The sequence below is a fragment of the Chrysochloris asiatica genome, unplaced genomic scaffold (assembly GCF_000296735.1).
Source record: "Chrysochloris asiatica unplaced genomic scaffold, ChrAsi1.0 scaffold00090, whole genome shotgun sequence".
Classification (NCBI taxonomy): domain Eukaryota; kingdom Metazoa; phylum Chordata; class Mammalia; order Afrosoricida; family Chrysochloridae; genus Chrysochloris; species Chrysochloris asiatica.
Window position 1 is genome coordinate 8,709,313 of NW_006408608.1, and position 15,697 is coordinate 8,725,009.

The 15,697-nt window shown below is 44.0% G+C and overlaps 1 protein-coding gene across 1 annotated transcript in view; it reads right to left on the bottom strand.

The window, feature by feature from the left end:
* Positions 1-1,270: 1,270 nt before the first annotated feature.
* Positions 1,271-15,697, bottom strand: part of AADACL4 (arylacetamide deacetylase-like 4) — a 17,795-nt gene continuing 3,368 nt past the window's right edge. Inside the window, exons 2-4 of the mRNA XM_006866423.1 lie at positions 11,087-11,303; positions 6,042-6,105; positions 1,271-2,045 (exon numbers count right to left, since the gene is read on the bottom strand). Of these exons, the coding sequence (XP_006866485.1) occupies positions 1,271-2,045; positions 6,042-6,105; positions 11,087-11,303 (1,056 nt within the window). The remainder of the gene's footprint in view (positions 2,046-6,041; positions 6,106-11,086; positions 11,304-15,697) is intronic.

Sequence of the window (15,697 nt, forward strand, 5' to 3'; positions counted from 1 at the left end):
TCGACCAAAAGGTCGGTGGTTTGAACTCACCAGTCATTCTGTTGGAGAAAGATGTGACTTTGTGCTTCTGTACAAATTACAGCCTAGGGAGCCCCATGGGACATTCTACTGTGTCCTAAAGGATCTATGAGTCAGAATTGACTTGTTAGTAATGGGGTTTTCTTGTTTAGATTCAGTTTGCATATAACGCATGAATTACAATGTATGTCCAGACCCAGTCCCCACCAAGAAACGCTGTGCACATTGCCTGTATGGATACCTGCCCTTTCCTTCTCCACCAATCAGAAGTGAGCTTCTTGACACCCAGAGAGGTTTTGGCTGCACAGAAAAAAAAACATCCTTCAGCCCTTGGGTGGGACAAAGCCGCAGTGAGTGCCACTGCTGTTATAGGAGTGCAAACATAGACCCTGATACAAGATGGAATGTGGGCTACCCCCAGCGTGCAATGCAAAGGCTTCCTTCTCATTCTCTGTGAGCCGCAAAGTGGCATTAGCTGAAGAAGGGCCAGGTGATCTGGGAAAGAGGGAGCAATATATAAGTCACCAAAGACAGCAAGCTCCCACCTCACTCCTTTAGGAATACAGTTCCCATGTCCCAGATGGCATCCAGAGATTCCCAAGCAGCCTTGGCTTTGAGAACCTTCTTCTTAGTATCTGCTCATTAGCTTCTGGAAGTCAGAATAAATTAAAGACTTGAGTTCAGTCAAAGCACACTGCCCTCCGGAGTTCACTCTTCACCCTCCTCCCATCCCTTCCCCCTCCCCCTTCTCCTGTCTCCCTCTTTCCCACGATCTTCTCTGGAATCATCCTTTAGTTTAGCCCATGGGTGACTGTGTTTAGAGGAGGATCTCATTGCGACCACAGTTCTCAGGCATGCTGGAGCCAACCTTACAAAGCCAACTTGGTACTGTGTGTATATAGACTCACCATTGACAGTATGACCAGTTATGGGCATTTATTCTTTACAAACATCATGAGTTAGGGCTTTAAGACATCATTTAAGGAATTTACCCCCCTCTTTGATATCCCTTTCACCTGGTTGAGAATGTGACAGAATGCTGTTAAGTACAGAATTAAACGTTGTGATAGCTGGTAGGGCCATCAGAGACATTTTGGGTTTTCTTGAGTATGAAGTTCACTTCTTACCCTCTCTAACAGACCCAAGCACACACTGACTTAGCGTCTCCTTAATCAACAAAACCAAACTCACAAGAGACCCAGCTTCTGGTAGAATCCACACTTGACACACCCAACTTACGGCCCCAGGATTTCTATTGTATGCCATTTATATAACACACTAAAGCATTCATAAGTTTCAGGGAACACGGGAAAGAGAAAGGCTTCTTATCAAATAAGATCATGGATCCATGAAAGCCATCTTCTATGTGATACCATGTCACAGGGACCCCCTGGTCCTCCAGCCTCTTCTTATACAGTAGGGTGTCATCGCGGAGAATGTCGTTCTCACAGCTCAACAGGAAGGCCTCAGGAAGCTGAGCAAATATCTCATCCTCTGCTATTAAGGGTGAATATTTTACATCTAAAAGAATTTGGGCCTCCAAATAGGCAGCCTCATTAAAAGGGCTGGGGACCAGGGACCGGTAGTTCTTCTTAAATTCCTGAGGTATGTTGTCAGCACTGAGCCATTTCTGGTACTTCTTCCACATCTTCGGGGGGATATAGGAACCATTCACGATGGCGTCCTGCCAGGAGGGGTCAATAGATGCACAATTACACAAACAACTTATCATGAACTTCCGAGTAAGGAACGGGATGTTTTGGCTCTGCTGAAAGGAGGGCAGCTGTAAATTGATCGCCTGGAAAAATGGATAGATCAAGATCTGAGCTCGGATGCGAGGAAGATCAGACCTATTCAGCAAAAACTGGCTGATAAGAGCCACAGCCAGGCCTCCGACGCTTTCCCCGCAGACAAGAACCCGCTTGGAATCCACCCCATATGTGTTCAGAGACTTCAGGAAGTGAATGCAGGCATTGATGCAGTCTTGTATCATGGTAGGTGAGTGGTAGTCAGGATACATGCGGTACCTGAGGAGGAAACAGGAACAAATCATACCAGTGTGGGCATCTGATTAAATTCTCAGAACAATCCAATGGGTTAGGTGTTTTTATCACAATTTTTGTTTTTCCTTCATATGAGACCATGAAGAGCTTGTCCTTCCTCAGACAGGTAGGAATTCTTTTTTTCTTTTTAATACTTTTTATTGTTAATTGAGTGATGGTTTACAGAGCGGAGCATCAGTTTTACATTCGCCAAATCATATCCTTTGTTACATCTCAGTGACTGCGATCCCCTCCATGTAACATCATGATCCCACTTCCTCTCTGTGGCTCTTGTTTCCATCCCTCCTTTTCCCCACCCTTCTGAGTTTTGTCCTTAGGTAACTCCTGCCCCTTTGATATCAAATGGCTGACCAGTCTGTGGTGTGCGTACCTCACTAGTGTTGTTGTCCCCCCAATGTACTAATGTATTGCTTGGCTGAAAATTGAGGCCTGGAGGTGGTTCAGTCCCAGACCTGAAGGAGGCCCAAGGGCTATAGTCTCAGGATTCCATTAATCTTTATTTATCTGACCCGTCTGCCTGGTCGTTTTATATGACTTTGAGTTTTGTTCCATATTTTCTCCCACTCTAACAAGACCTGTTGTGGCACTGTGAGTTAGTGCGCTGGACTGCAAAGTCTGTTTGAACCTCAAGGTCAGCGGTTCAAGTACACCAGCCACTCCTCGGAAACCCTATACCAGGTCTCTATGGGTCAGAATTGACTTGATGGCACTTAACACTACCAACAACAAGAAGACTTTCTATGTGATCCCTTTCACAGAAGTTGGTAGTAGAGTCCAGGAATCGTCTAGTTCTTCTGGTCTCAGGATCCTGGAGACTGATGTTTGTGTGGTCCATGAGTCCATTAGACAATTGTTGTCTTGTGTCTTCGATTGTCTTCACTCGTCTTTCCTCCAAACAGGGAGAGACCAATGGTTGTACCTTAGATAGCTGCTCACAAACTTTTAAGACCCCAGTCTCACTACTCACCGAAGCAGGTGAACATGCTCACTGTGGACTATGTTGTGCCAACTGACCTTGGTGTCCTTAAGGCATACTTCCTGCTTGGGGTGATGAAAATCTTATAGAAGTAGATGGTGCTGACAACATAGAACTTCTTGCCATTGAGTTGAGTCCATTTCATAGCAATCCTAAAGGACCAAGTAGAACTGCCCATATGGTTTCCAAGTCTGTGTGGCGTTGTAGGGTAAGCACTGGACTTCGAAGTTGGTTTGAACCACAATGTCTGGCAGTTCAAACTCACCAGCCACTCCTCGGAAACCCTATCCAGGGCCACTATGAGTCAGAACCGACTCGACGGCACTTAACAACAACAATTTCTATAGAAGGAGATTGTCACGTCCTTTTCCTGAAGACGGGCTGGTGGGTTTGAACTGCCAACATTTCAGTTAGCAACCAAGCACTTAACCACAGTGTCACCAGCTCTCCTAGCACATGTTGAATGTACTAAAGCCACTGAATCTGTATGCTTAAAACATGGTTAAGATGGCAAGATTTTTTGTTAGACCTATTTTACCACAATAAAATTAAAACAAAAAAATTAGTTTGTTCCATGTGCCTGCTCTTTTCAACAATCTGTAATAATGACATAAGAAGAAATTTCCTGTTGTTTTTATGTGCCATTGAGTCAGTTCTGACTCACAATGACTCTGTATAGGGTTTCCAAGGAGTGGCTGGTGAGCTTGAACCGCCAACCTTGTAGTTCAGCCCAACAATACAGTCCAGCGCGGTAACACACAGCGTCATACCAGGACTCCTATCAAGTGTTTAATGTAGATGCTTGTGAACACCTGACTGTGATACCTTCTCAAGGGATATTTTATCATCACACAGGCCTTCAGAGATAGAGTCTGAAGGCAGCTCCGATATCAGTTCATCACAATAGTAAGTTAGGTAGGGTGTTCGTCAGTAAGCACTTGGAAGATACCATCTTCTTCCTTCTCATTAGAGAGTACCAGAGAGTCTAAATTACTTGCTTTGGGTCACACAGCTACCCAACCTGGGGACAGACAAGATGTGAGGGAGCTAATTGTGGAGGTAGAGGCTACAGATGCTGTTTTTAATTTCTCTTCCTTGCCATTTCCAAGCTACTACCCAGTGATGTGAGAGAGTTAGCAAAGACTTCATTTTGCTCAGATAAACCATCAACATTCATGGAAGCAGCAGTCAAGAAGTCAAAAGACACATTGCACTGGGCAAGTCTGCTGCACAGGAACTTTTGAAAGTGTTGAAGAGCAAAAATGTCAGCGTGAGGACTAAGGTGCGCCTGACCCAAGCCATGGTATTTTCAATAACCTCATATGCATGTGAAAGCTGCACAGTGAATAAGGAAGACCGTAGAAGAATTGATGCTTTTGAGTTACAGTGTTGGAGGAGAGTATTGAAAGTACCATGGACTGCCAAAAGAACAAATAGTTCTGTGTTGGAAGAAGCGCAGCCAGAGTGCTCCCTGGAAGTCAGGATGGCCAGACTTCATCTCTCGTGCTTTGGACATAGTGTCAGGAGGGACCAGTCTCTGGAGAAGGATATCATGTTTGGTAAAGTGGAGGGTCAGCAAAAATGAGGAAGACCCCTAGCGAGATGGATTGGCCAAGTGGCAGCATCAATGGGCTTAAATGTAGCAACAATTGTGAGGTTAGCCCAGGACTGGGCAGTGTTTCATTCTGTTGTGCATAGGGTCACTATGAGTTGGAACTGACTCGATGGCACCTAACAACAACAACCCAGTGATGTGTGATATCTTGAAGTAGTAACTCAAATCACAGGACATGGTCCTACTGCCTCTTCTTTCCAATCCACAGGTCCCTCACTCTTCTTTAGCCCCAAAGGGCTCTTGGTGTCAGTCCTGCATAGCTAGCATTAGTGAGTCAGGTATTTTAAATAATACATCCCCTCTAAACAACAGCCACTGGTAGCATAGTGGTTATGAATTGGACTGCAAACCTCAAGGTCAGCAGTTTGAAACTACCAGCTGTTCCGTGGGAGAAAGATGAAGCTTTCTGCTCCCATAAAGATTTACAGCCTCGGAAACCCTGTACAGGGTCACTATGAGTCAGAACCGACTCCACGGCGTATAACCAACCAACCAAAACAACAGCCAAGGCCTCCAATAATCTTCACCCCACCACTCAGTCTCCCACATCCCATCTCTCCGCCTGCCCCATCTGACGGAACCGTCACCCTAAATCATTCAGTTATGATTCTTTTTCTTTCCTTGTTTGCATAGTTTTACTGTATCTACATTAAAAGAATTCCTAAAAAGTATTCTTTTAATTTTCCTTGTTTTTAACTTTATAAAAAGACTATCAGCTTTATATATGTTTTGGGGGGAAAAAATGCCCCACTTAATCCATTACTGCAATGATTCATTCAGAATCCCTGGGTAGTGCAGATGGTAAACGGGCTCAGCTACTAAATGAAATATTGGAGGTTCCAGTCCACCTAGAGGCACCTCAGAAGAAAGTCCTGGTGATCTACTTCTAAAAATAAGAAACGGCAGTCCTTGAAAACCCTGTGGAACACAGTTCTACTCCGACACACATGAGGCTGCTGTGCGTCAGAACAGACATGGTAACAACTGGATAATTCCAGTGTGCCCTTCAAGTTTATTTTTGTTAATACATAGTTTTGTTGTTGTTAAGTGCTGTCGAGTTGGTTCTGACTCATAGTGACCCTGCATAGGGTTTCCGAGGAGCACCTGGTGGGATTGAACCACCAACCTTGAGGTCCAGTGCTTACCCCACAGCGCCACACAGGGACGGTGTAATATGAGATATGCCATGGTTTCTTCCTCCACCGCCCTGTTGATGGGTGTCCGGGTGGTTTCCAGGTTTCTGCTATGTGGACAGTGCTGTGCCTGTGTCCAGGGCTGCAGGTGCAAGAGCCCATCTGGAGCCCGGAGTGGCTCCCTCTGTTCTATACAGGATCCTTACTCACCCCCACCGACTTCTCCCGTCACTCACCCAACTGACAGCACCACCGAGTCTGTCTCTCGGGCCAGGAAACTGCACAGGCTGTGGTAAGCATCTGCAAGACAAAACCGTTCATAGTGCCAGATGAGGAGCCTGTCACAGGCCCCAGGAAGAGGCAGCCCACGGTGCCCACACATGTTGGCATGGCATGTGGGTGTTGTTCCTGGTCTTACCTCTCTGAACTCCCTGCTGGTAGCTCTGCCTGGGCAAAGCCAAAGACTTGGAGACAAGCTGGACACCTGGCATCTGCCCTTGATCACCTGAATGCTGGATCTTGTAGTAACATTTACGTACTATCTTGTAGTAGGTAGTAGGGTTTACCTACAACTCCCACCCTTTTTTCTTTTTCTTTCTTTTTTTTGCTGTGAGGGAAACTGAAGACGAGGAAGGCTTGGTGGTGGACACCAACAGAGCCAAGACGATGGTATATAATACTAGAGCTCCTGGGTGGTCCAAAAGCTTCATGTGTTTGGTTGCTAAGAAACGTTAGTGGTTCCAGTTCACCCAGAGGTGCTTCAGAAGAAAGGTCTGGCAATCTACTTCTGAAAAATCAGCCACTGAAAACCCTATGAGCATAGTTCTACTCTGAAACATATGGGGTCACCATGAGCTGGCAATCAAGGTTGAATTAATGGCAAGTGTGTGTGTGGTGTGTGTGTGTAACCCTGGTGTCACTGGTGGTTCAAAACTGCGCAGTCACTTTGAGGGAGAAAGACCTGCTAACCTGCTTCTGTGAAGATTATAGCCTAGAAGACCCTCTGGGATCATTCTACTCTGTCTCATTGGATCAGTATGCTTCAAAATAGACTTAAGGACATAAAACAACAAATATATACCTGGATATATAAAACCCACTGTGTGGGGATCATTCTGACTCAGAGCAATTCCATGTGTATCAGGGTCAAACCGAACTTCACAGGCTTTTCAAGGCTGTGACCTTTAGGAAGCAGATCTCTACTCCTTTCTTCTGAGGAACCCTTGGGTGGGTTTGAACTGCCAACCTTTCAGTTAGTAGTTAATTATTTGTGCCACCCAAGGGCTCCTATAGACATAGATAAATGAGAGAGAGAGAGAGCTGTGCATTATATATCACCACACACATATATATTAACAAATAAACAGCAGTTTGATGCAATGCCCCTATTGGTGGTGGTGGTGGTGGTGTGCCGTGGAGTCAGTTTCAACTCATAGCGACCCTGTACAGGGTTTCCGAAGCTATAAGTCTTTACGGGAGCAGAACGCCTCATCTTTCTCCCACAGAACAGCTGGTAGTTTCAAACTGTTGACCTTGAGGTTAGTAACCCAATTCGTAACCACTACGCTACCAGAGCTCCTTGTTCCTATTGATAGACTGGTAAATATGAAGTTCTCAGAAGGCTGGTCCATGAGCCATCCTGGCACAGTTCCAGACACAGAACGTGGGCCAAATAAATACCTCTCCAGTTTGGTAGTTCTCAACTTTGGTGGTATGCAGAAGCAATAGGGAGATTTTACAGGTCCTGATGCCCAGGTTGGATCCCAACCAGGTAAATCAAAATCTCCAGAGTGGAGCACGAAGTAGCTGGCTTACACGTTTTCAAGAGGGAGTTTTGTTTCAGAGTGCACAGAGAAATGTAGAGTCCGCACTGAATAATTTTCATCTTGTCTAGATGGGTCTGGGGAAAGGAGATGGGGACAAGATTCTTATGATTCAATAGTGAGTCCTGGTGTGGCGCTATGAGTTAATGCGTCAGACTGCAAAGTAGTTTGAACTGCAAGGTCAGCAGTTCAAGCTCACCAGATGCTTCTCAAAAACCCTATAAGGGTCGCTATGGGTCGGAACCGACTCGACAGCACTTCACAACAACAACTGCTCTGGTATCGGAGTGGTTATGAGTCCGGCTGCTAATCTCAAAGTCAGTAGTTTGAAACTACCAGCAGTTCCATGGAAGAAAGATGAGGCTTTCTTGTCCCATGAAGATTTGCAGCCTCGGAAACCCTACACAGGGTCGCTATGAGTCGGAACCGACTTCACGGCACACCACCACCATGCTACCAGAGCTCCTTAAACTCGGCTATAAAATGACCATTGTTATATCTACCACCAGGTGGCAGTATACTTTAATCTCAGGAAAATTACAAAAAGGGAAAAACCCCAATCTACTCATTCATTCATCTGTAAACCCATTATTTTCCCCCCATCCGTTTCATTTTTCTGGTAAATTGTGTGTATAACTGCTAACAACAGCACACACAAAAAAGCTTTCTTAGCTTTTTTTGGAAAAAAGATCAAGAAAGCAATTCCTGTGTAGTATGTATATGGAGTCCTGGTGGGCGCCGTGGGCTAATGCGCTGGACTGCAAAATCGGTTTAAACTGCAAAATCCGCAGTTCAAGCTCACCAATCACTCCTCAGAAACCCTATACAGGGTCGCTATGAGTTGGAACTGACTTAATGGCGCCTCACAACAATAACAACGTGTATGGATACAGGCATATGAGGGATGGTATTTAAAATGTTTAACAATTAGGGATCAACTAATTAGAACACAGTGTCTGAAAAAACCTGATACATCCTTACCTGGAAACAGAAGGAGTCTCAGTGGCATTGCATATATGCTTATATTTACATGTGTGTGATGCTGGAGAACAGGTACTGGATTGCTAACTACAAGGTTAGCAACTCAAACCCACCAGAAACCTTAATCTGGGTCGCTATGAATAGGAACCAAGTCCACATAACTTAACAATAACAGCACATGGCTAGGTAATATACCCCTAGGTCAAGCGCAACTGTAAATGAAAATATGCATAAATCCATTCCTTCGTTCAATCATTTACGTATAAATCTATCCATTTATTCATCCAACCATCTACCCACCATCATCCATTATTTTCCCATAAACCCGTTCTTCCATCCAATTGTTTCCCCATCCACCTATTCATGTATGCATTCATTCTTTCCAAAAGCAAAAGCAATGGGTCCGATACTGAACAATGGGGCCACAGCAATGGAACAGCAGAAGTCTCTCCTGTATTCTTTTTGCTTGCTTGCTTGCTTGCTTGCTTTCTTGTTTTATTTTCAAATAGGCATTTTTCTCTTATTATCATCTTGCATAATTAATTTCCACAAGCATGAGTTGTGGAAAAAGTTGAGACTCTCATAGTTATTAGTAGAGATTTCTCAGATTTGAATGCCATAATACTAAAGTCCCATTAAAAAGATTGATAGGTTATTTAGGTAAACTTTTCTGATTCTAGACAATAATAAAAGGAATAAGTGGTAAATATATGGCAGGTAGGATTGTTTATAGACTTGCATTTTTGTGCTTATATTAATTAATATTTCTGGGTTGATAGATAGTTCAAATGTAAGTCCAGATAAACATGTTACCAATTCTGCCTTTCATTCTAAGTGAATCCCATTTCTTTTGTTCGCTTTTCAATGCACTGTTTTGGGGGGGGCGTTTTGGGGGGGGGGTTAGTTTTTATTGTGAACTGAATGATGGGATCTCCTGTACTCTTGACATTTCCATTTTTAGTGGGGAAGACACACAATAAACATGGAAACCCACAAAGGAACAAGACAAGTTCAGATTGGCATGCACTATGTTGTTGTTAAGTGCCGTCAAGTCGATTCCAACTCATAGCAACCCTGGGTAGCATTTCTGAGGAGTGGCTGGTGGGCTTGAACTGCCAACCTTGTGTGCTTATCCTACAGCACCACACCAGGGGACTCCAAGTGCTATGAGGAAAATTTAACAGGATAATGTTGGGGATGGAGATGGGGGGCAGGGTGGGATGATAGACCAGGCAGGGAGTGTGCGAGGCTGAGGAAGGACATTTCAGAGAAGCCTGGAAAAATCATTGGTAGCCAGCCATGCAAAGTCTGGAGGACAGTTTTTGAGGCCAAGAACATAGCAAGCACAGAAGACTCAAGGTGGGGTGAGCCTGGGTATTGGAGACACTGAGAAACAGTGAGTGTGACTGGGCAGAGGGAATGAAGGAGAAATGGCAGGTGACCAGGCCAGCGAGGTCAGCGGAACCAGCTCCTTCAGAACATCAGAGGCTGTGGGGAGGTGTTTGGATTTTATCTAAGGGCCTTGGAAAGCCACAAAAGGACTGTGCCATGGGAATGCCATGCTTTGGCTTGTGTTTTTGCAAGCCCTCTGGCTTCTGGGTGCAGAATACACTGAGAGATTAAGAGGTGAGGCAGGGAGACCAGTTGTGGTGTTGGAAGGTGCTGGCTTGGGCCACAGTGGCACAGCTGAACTGGAAAGAGATGTACGGATTGGGCTATAGTTGAGGGGTAGGACATTCAGGACCAACTAGCTGATGGTTGAGTGGGGAGGGAGAAGACAGGAGTTAACCCCCAGTGTCATGAAAATCCCCCATGACACCATGACACTGCCTTCACTGTAATCAAAATTACCATATTATATAAAGAGTTCTGGTACGGTGCTGTGGTTTAATGTGCTGGGATGCGAGGTCGGTTTGAACCTCAAGGTCGGTGGTTCAAGCTCACCAGCCATGCCTAGGAAACCCCATACAGGGTCACTATGTATTGGAACCAACTCCTCAACAGCACTTATCAACAACAACAATAACCATATTATATGGAGTCCTGGTGTGGCACTGTAGGATCAACATTGGACAACTAACCGCAAGGTTGGCAGTTCAAACCCACCTGTATAAACAGGGTACCTGTGAGTTGAAACTGACTCAGTGGCACTTAACAACCCTGACCACCACATTATAACACCTACTGCCATCAATTCAATTCTGACTCACAGCGACCCTGTATAGGGTTCCCAAGGCTATAATTCTTTATGGGAGCAGAAAACCTCATCTTTCTCCCAGGGAGCAGCTGGTGGGTTTGAAAACACTGATTTGCCCTGTAGATTTGAACACTGTTTGCTGACTTGCACCCAAAATCTTCACTCTGGACTCCTTGTAAAGAATCACCTTCTGATTCCTTTGAGTTACTCCCAAAAGGTTCTCGTGGGAGTCAGTGTAGATGAGCCCCTTCCTTTACAAAGCCATATGGACACGCCTTACCCAGGCTCCCAAGGATCCCGCCCCCTCCATGGTAGAAGATGACGCCCCGCCGGGGTCTGAAGGAGGCTGCCTTGGGCTGGAACAGTCTGACTGGTACTGTCCCATAACGCAGGTTGGTTACCACAAGCTTAGGATCGTTCCTTATGATCATGCAATCTTGAAAAAAACGGAAAAATTTGGCCATGGAGCAAATTCCCAGCTTCTCATTTATATTTCCCTGTAAGAGAGAAGAGAGAGAAAACAAGAAAGGCATTAGGACAGGTTGGGATGTGTTGGGAGGAGGTGGGTGTTTCCCTGACCATGAGTACCATATGGCTGCTAATCAAAACTTTGGAGGCTCGAGTTCATCCAAAGGTACCTCAAAGAAAAGGTTTGGTGGTCTACTTCTGACAAATCAGCCTATGAAGCACAGTTCTGCTCTGATACCCACTCGGTCACCAGGAGCTAGAGTCAACTTGAGAGTGAAGGTATTCTGGCAGCTCATCTCTTATCTGCATCCAACATGCACAGAGGGCTCATCAGAAGGCCAAGGACTCTCAGGTGTGTCCAGATGGGGAACTGGGTTTTCAAACCTTTCTTTCAAAAAGTTATTGGTTGAATGATGGAATAATGTATGCATTTGTCACAGAGCTAGCCAAGGTTTTGGCTGAGTGAGAAAAAAATCACTGAATTGAGCAAAGCAACTGGTCATCAGCCTGGCTCTCTTTGGCTCTGAACTGAGATGATCACAGTGGTTAACACTCATTAGTGCTCTGTGTGATAAGAGATTCTGTAGCTATGTCTGTGTTCTGCAGAAAGACCTATTGCATTGGGCAAATCTGCTACAAAATACCTCTTTATAAAAGTTTTAAATAGCAAAGGTGTCACTTTGATGACTAAGGTGTGCCTGACCCAAGCTGTGGTCTTCTCAATCGCCTCATATGCATGTGAAATTTGGGCAATGGAAAAGGAAGACTGAAGAATAATGCATTCAAACTGTGGGAGTGGCAAAGAATATTAAATCTACTGTGGCTTGCCAGAAGAACAAATCAGTCTTAGAAGAAATACAAACAGAATGCTCCTTAAAAGCGAGAATGATGAATATGCATGGACATACATTCAGAAACAGTAACTTTCCATTTTGATATTTCCATTGAGTAAAGATTTCTGTTTTGTAAAAAAAAAAAAAAGCCACTCCCTGGCTTTGCACATGTTACCAGGAAACACTAGTCACTAGAAAATGGCATCCTGTTTGGTAGTAGGTCAGCAAAACCAAGGAAACCCTTCCTGAGATGAAATGGTACAATCACGGGAACAATGGACTCAGATATGTCGAGGACTGTGGAGTTGGGGCAGGACAGGGAGCATGTTGCTTGGTCCATACAGAAAGTGGCCAGCAGTCAGAACCAACTCAACAGCAACAAAGAACACGTTCTACAGAAAAGCATCATGGGATCAATTAGGAGTGTCTGAGGCAGGCGCTGGGTGGCACAAACAGTTAAGCATTAGGCTAGTAGTGGAAAGATTGGTGGTTCAAATCCACCCAGAAGTACCTTGGAAGAAAAGCCTGGTGATCTGCTTCTTAAAGATCACAGCCATTGACAACCATACGGAGCACAATTCTTCTGCTGAAACACATGGATACCGTGAGTCAAACTGGATGACGGTTGGTTTGTCTTCTTGCTGTGAGCCCAGAAGAGGGAATAATAGCACAAGAGCTACATTTTTGCAACTGTTCTGAAAGGTCTTGGATAGAGTGGGAGAAAATGTAGAACAAAACTCAAAAATATAAAAAAGCCCAGACTTACTGGTCAGAGAGACTGGAGGAACCTAAGACTCTTGGCCGCCCTTCAGGTCTGGAACTGAACTCACCCTCATGGCTCGATTTTCAGCCAATCGATAGGTAAATAGAGAGGGCAACAACGCCAGTGAGGTGTGCACACCATAGAATGACCAACCATTCAAGATGGAAAGAGCATCATTGACCTAAATTCAGAATGGCTGGGAAAGAAGGCAGAATGAAGAAAAGAGTCACAGGAAGAAGAAGGATAGATGATGTTCCATGGAAGGGGATTGCAATCATCAAAATGAAACAAAGTATATGATTTGTTGAACGGAAAACTAGTGATCGGCTCCATAAACCTCCACTCAAGCCACAATAAAAAGTAAAAAACAAAACAAAACTAATTTTATTGTTTTCAAACTTAAGTGGTCATTTAACTACAAATAAACAAGTATCTGAGTATTTTATGCAATATGGTTACAGGGCATCATATTTCATGTATTAGTACATTTCAACCATTTTGGGTCATCTCTTCCATGGACATTGTCTAGTCTCATTATAAAGAAAGGATGATAAAATAACAACACCTGACACTCACTAGACTCCCACAATGCGTGAGTATTAGTCTAAGTGGTTTGGATGATGTACGTGTTTAAACTTCTCAATGACCCTGTAAGGCAAGCTCAATGATCCACTCCATTTGTTGTTAGTGGCCATCAAGAGATCTCCAACCCACACCAATCTTAAGTACACCAGAATAAAACTTTGCCTGGTCATGCACCATCTTCACACTTGGTATGTTTAAGCCCTTCGTTGCTGCCTCTGTGCCAATCCATTTCATGGAGGGTCTTTTTGAGCTGACCCTTTACTAAATCTGAAATCTTTCTTCAGTGATTGATCCCTCCTGATAACATGTCCACAGTAAAGGAGACAGTGTCTCACCAGCCTTGTTTCTAAGAAGTATTCTGGTTGTATTTCCTCCAAGACTAATTTGTTTGTTCTTCTGTCAATCCATGGTCCATTCAATGTTCTTTGCCAATACATAGTCCTAATGTGTTCATTCTTCTTAGGTCTTCCTCACGTTCCCCCAACTCAAAACAGGGAAATAATGGTTTTGTTTTGAGATCCTTGTTGAGAAACCTAAGCCCTGGGGCTTCTCTCCATGGAAGGAAAGCATTGGAACACCCCATAAGACTTGGAGTAAGACCAACAATGAGACACCCCGTGTATGTGGTTGCATCTCATCCTTGGACTGTAGATTCCATTCGCCTCATTTTATAATTGAGGGAAATTGATGCTCAGAGAGGGTAAGCTGGAGTTCTTCCAGTGAATTGTGGTATGCCTAAGACTTCAGCTCAGATCTGTTGACTCCAAAACTCAAGCGCTTTGGTTTAGTAGTTGCAAATCCAGGCTCTTCAAGTTACTCGTTGAACAACTTTTCTTACCTGTCTTCCATGTGGGTGGACACCAACCTGACTTTCATAATCAAGCCCTAGGGTCACTTTCTTATTGAAGTCATCCCTGACCTTTCCTCTTCTCTCCACAGTAATGGCTGCTGTGATTGTGAGACCCTTCAGAGCCCCTTAATGCCTTAATTACATGGATATTATCACCTCTATGCTTCCCTGCCACCAAGTCAAATGCTTCTCATGAGCAAAGACTACATCTCATTCATCTGTTTGTCTCCAGCATCTAGAATAGTAAATGTTTGAACACTATAATGTGGTGTGTTAAAAGTCCCTAACTGTCATGTCTTGGAAAGCCACTGGATTCAACAAGTTTGATTTATTTTTCCAATAGAAACTCCACATTATTTTAGAGCTGGTAACTTAGGACAGAGGTAAAGTGGAGAAAGCTGGATCATTACTATTATAAATGGGAGCATCAATATTTTAAGAATGCCTAAATATTGACACTCCATTACAAAATATTCTAGCAGTGTTTGCCATTTAAAATATAATCAGGCAAACAAATCTTTTTTTTTTTTTTAATGGATAAAACACTTGAATTGACATTTCTCAAAAAAATACAAAAAAACAAACAAGATGTACAAATAGTCAACAAGTACATGAAAAGATGCTCAACAGCATTAGTCACTGGAGAAATGCAAATCAAAGTCACGATGAAGAGCTATTTCAAATACACTAGGTTAGTACTATCAAAATCAAAACAAATCAGAGAATAAGTGTTGGCAAGGATGTGGTGAAATGAGAACATTTGAACATCGCTGGTAAGAATGTAAAATGGTTCATCCCCTGAGATTTAACATAGAACTCACATGTTGTTGTTGTTAGGTGCCATCGAGTCGGTACTGACTCATAGCAACCCTATGCACAGCAGAATGAAACACTGCCCAGTCCAGGGCCATCCTCACAATTGTTGCCACACTTGAGCCCATTGATGCTGCCACTTTGCCAGTCCATCTCGCTCAGGGTCTTCCTCTTTTTTGCTGACCCTCCACCTTACCAAACATGATATCCTTCTCCAGCGACTAGTCCCTCCTGACAATATGTCTGAAATATGAGAGATGAAGTTTGGCCATCTTGGCCTCTAAGGAGCACTCTGGCTGCACTCTTCCAACACAGATCTATTGGTTCTTTTACATATGACCTAACAATTCTACTCTAGAAATTCCCTGAAAGAACTGAAAACAGGTTCTCACATAAGTATATTATATACTCGCATGTTCATAATGACACTGTTTACCATAGTCCTAAGGTAGAAACAACCTAAATGCCCATCAACAAATGAATGAACGAACAAATTCCAGTGTTCATGTGAGCGTGGGGGCTCCATACGACAAGCACTGGATTGCGAACCAGTGGAGAAGGAGGAGGCTTTCTGCTCCC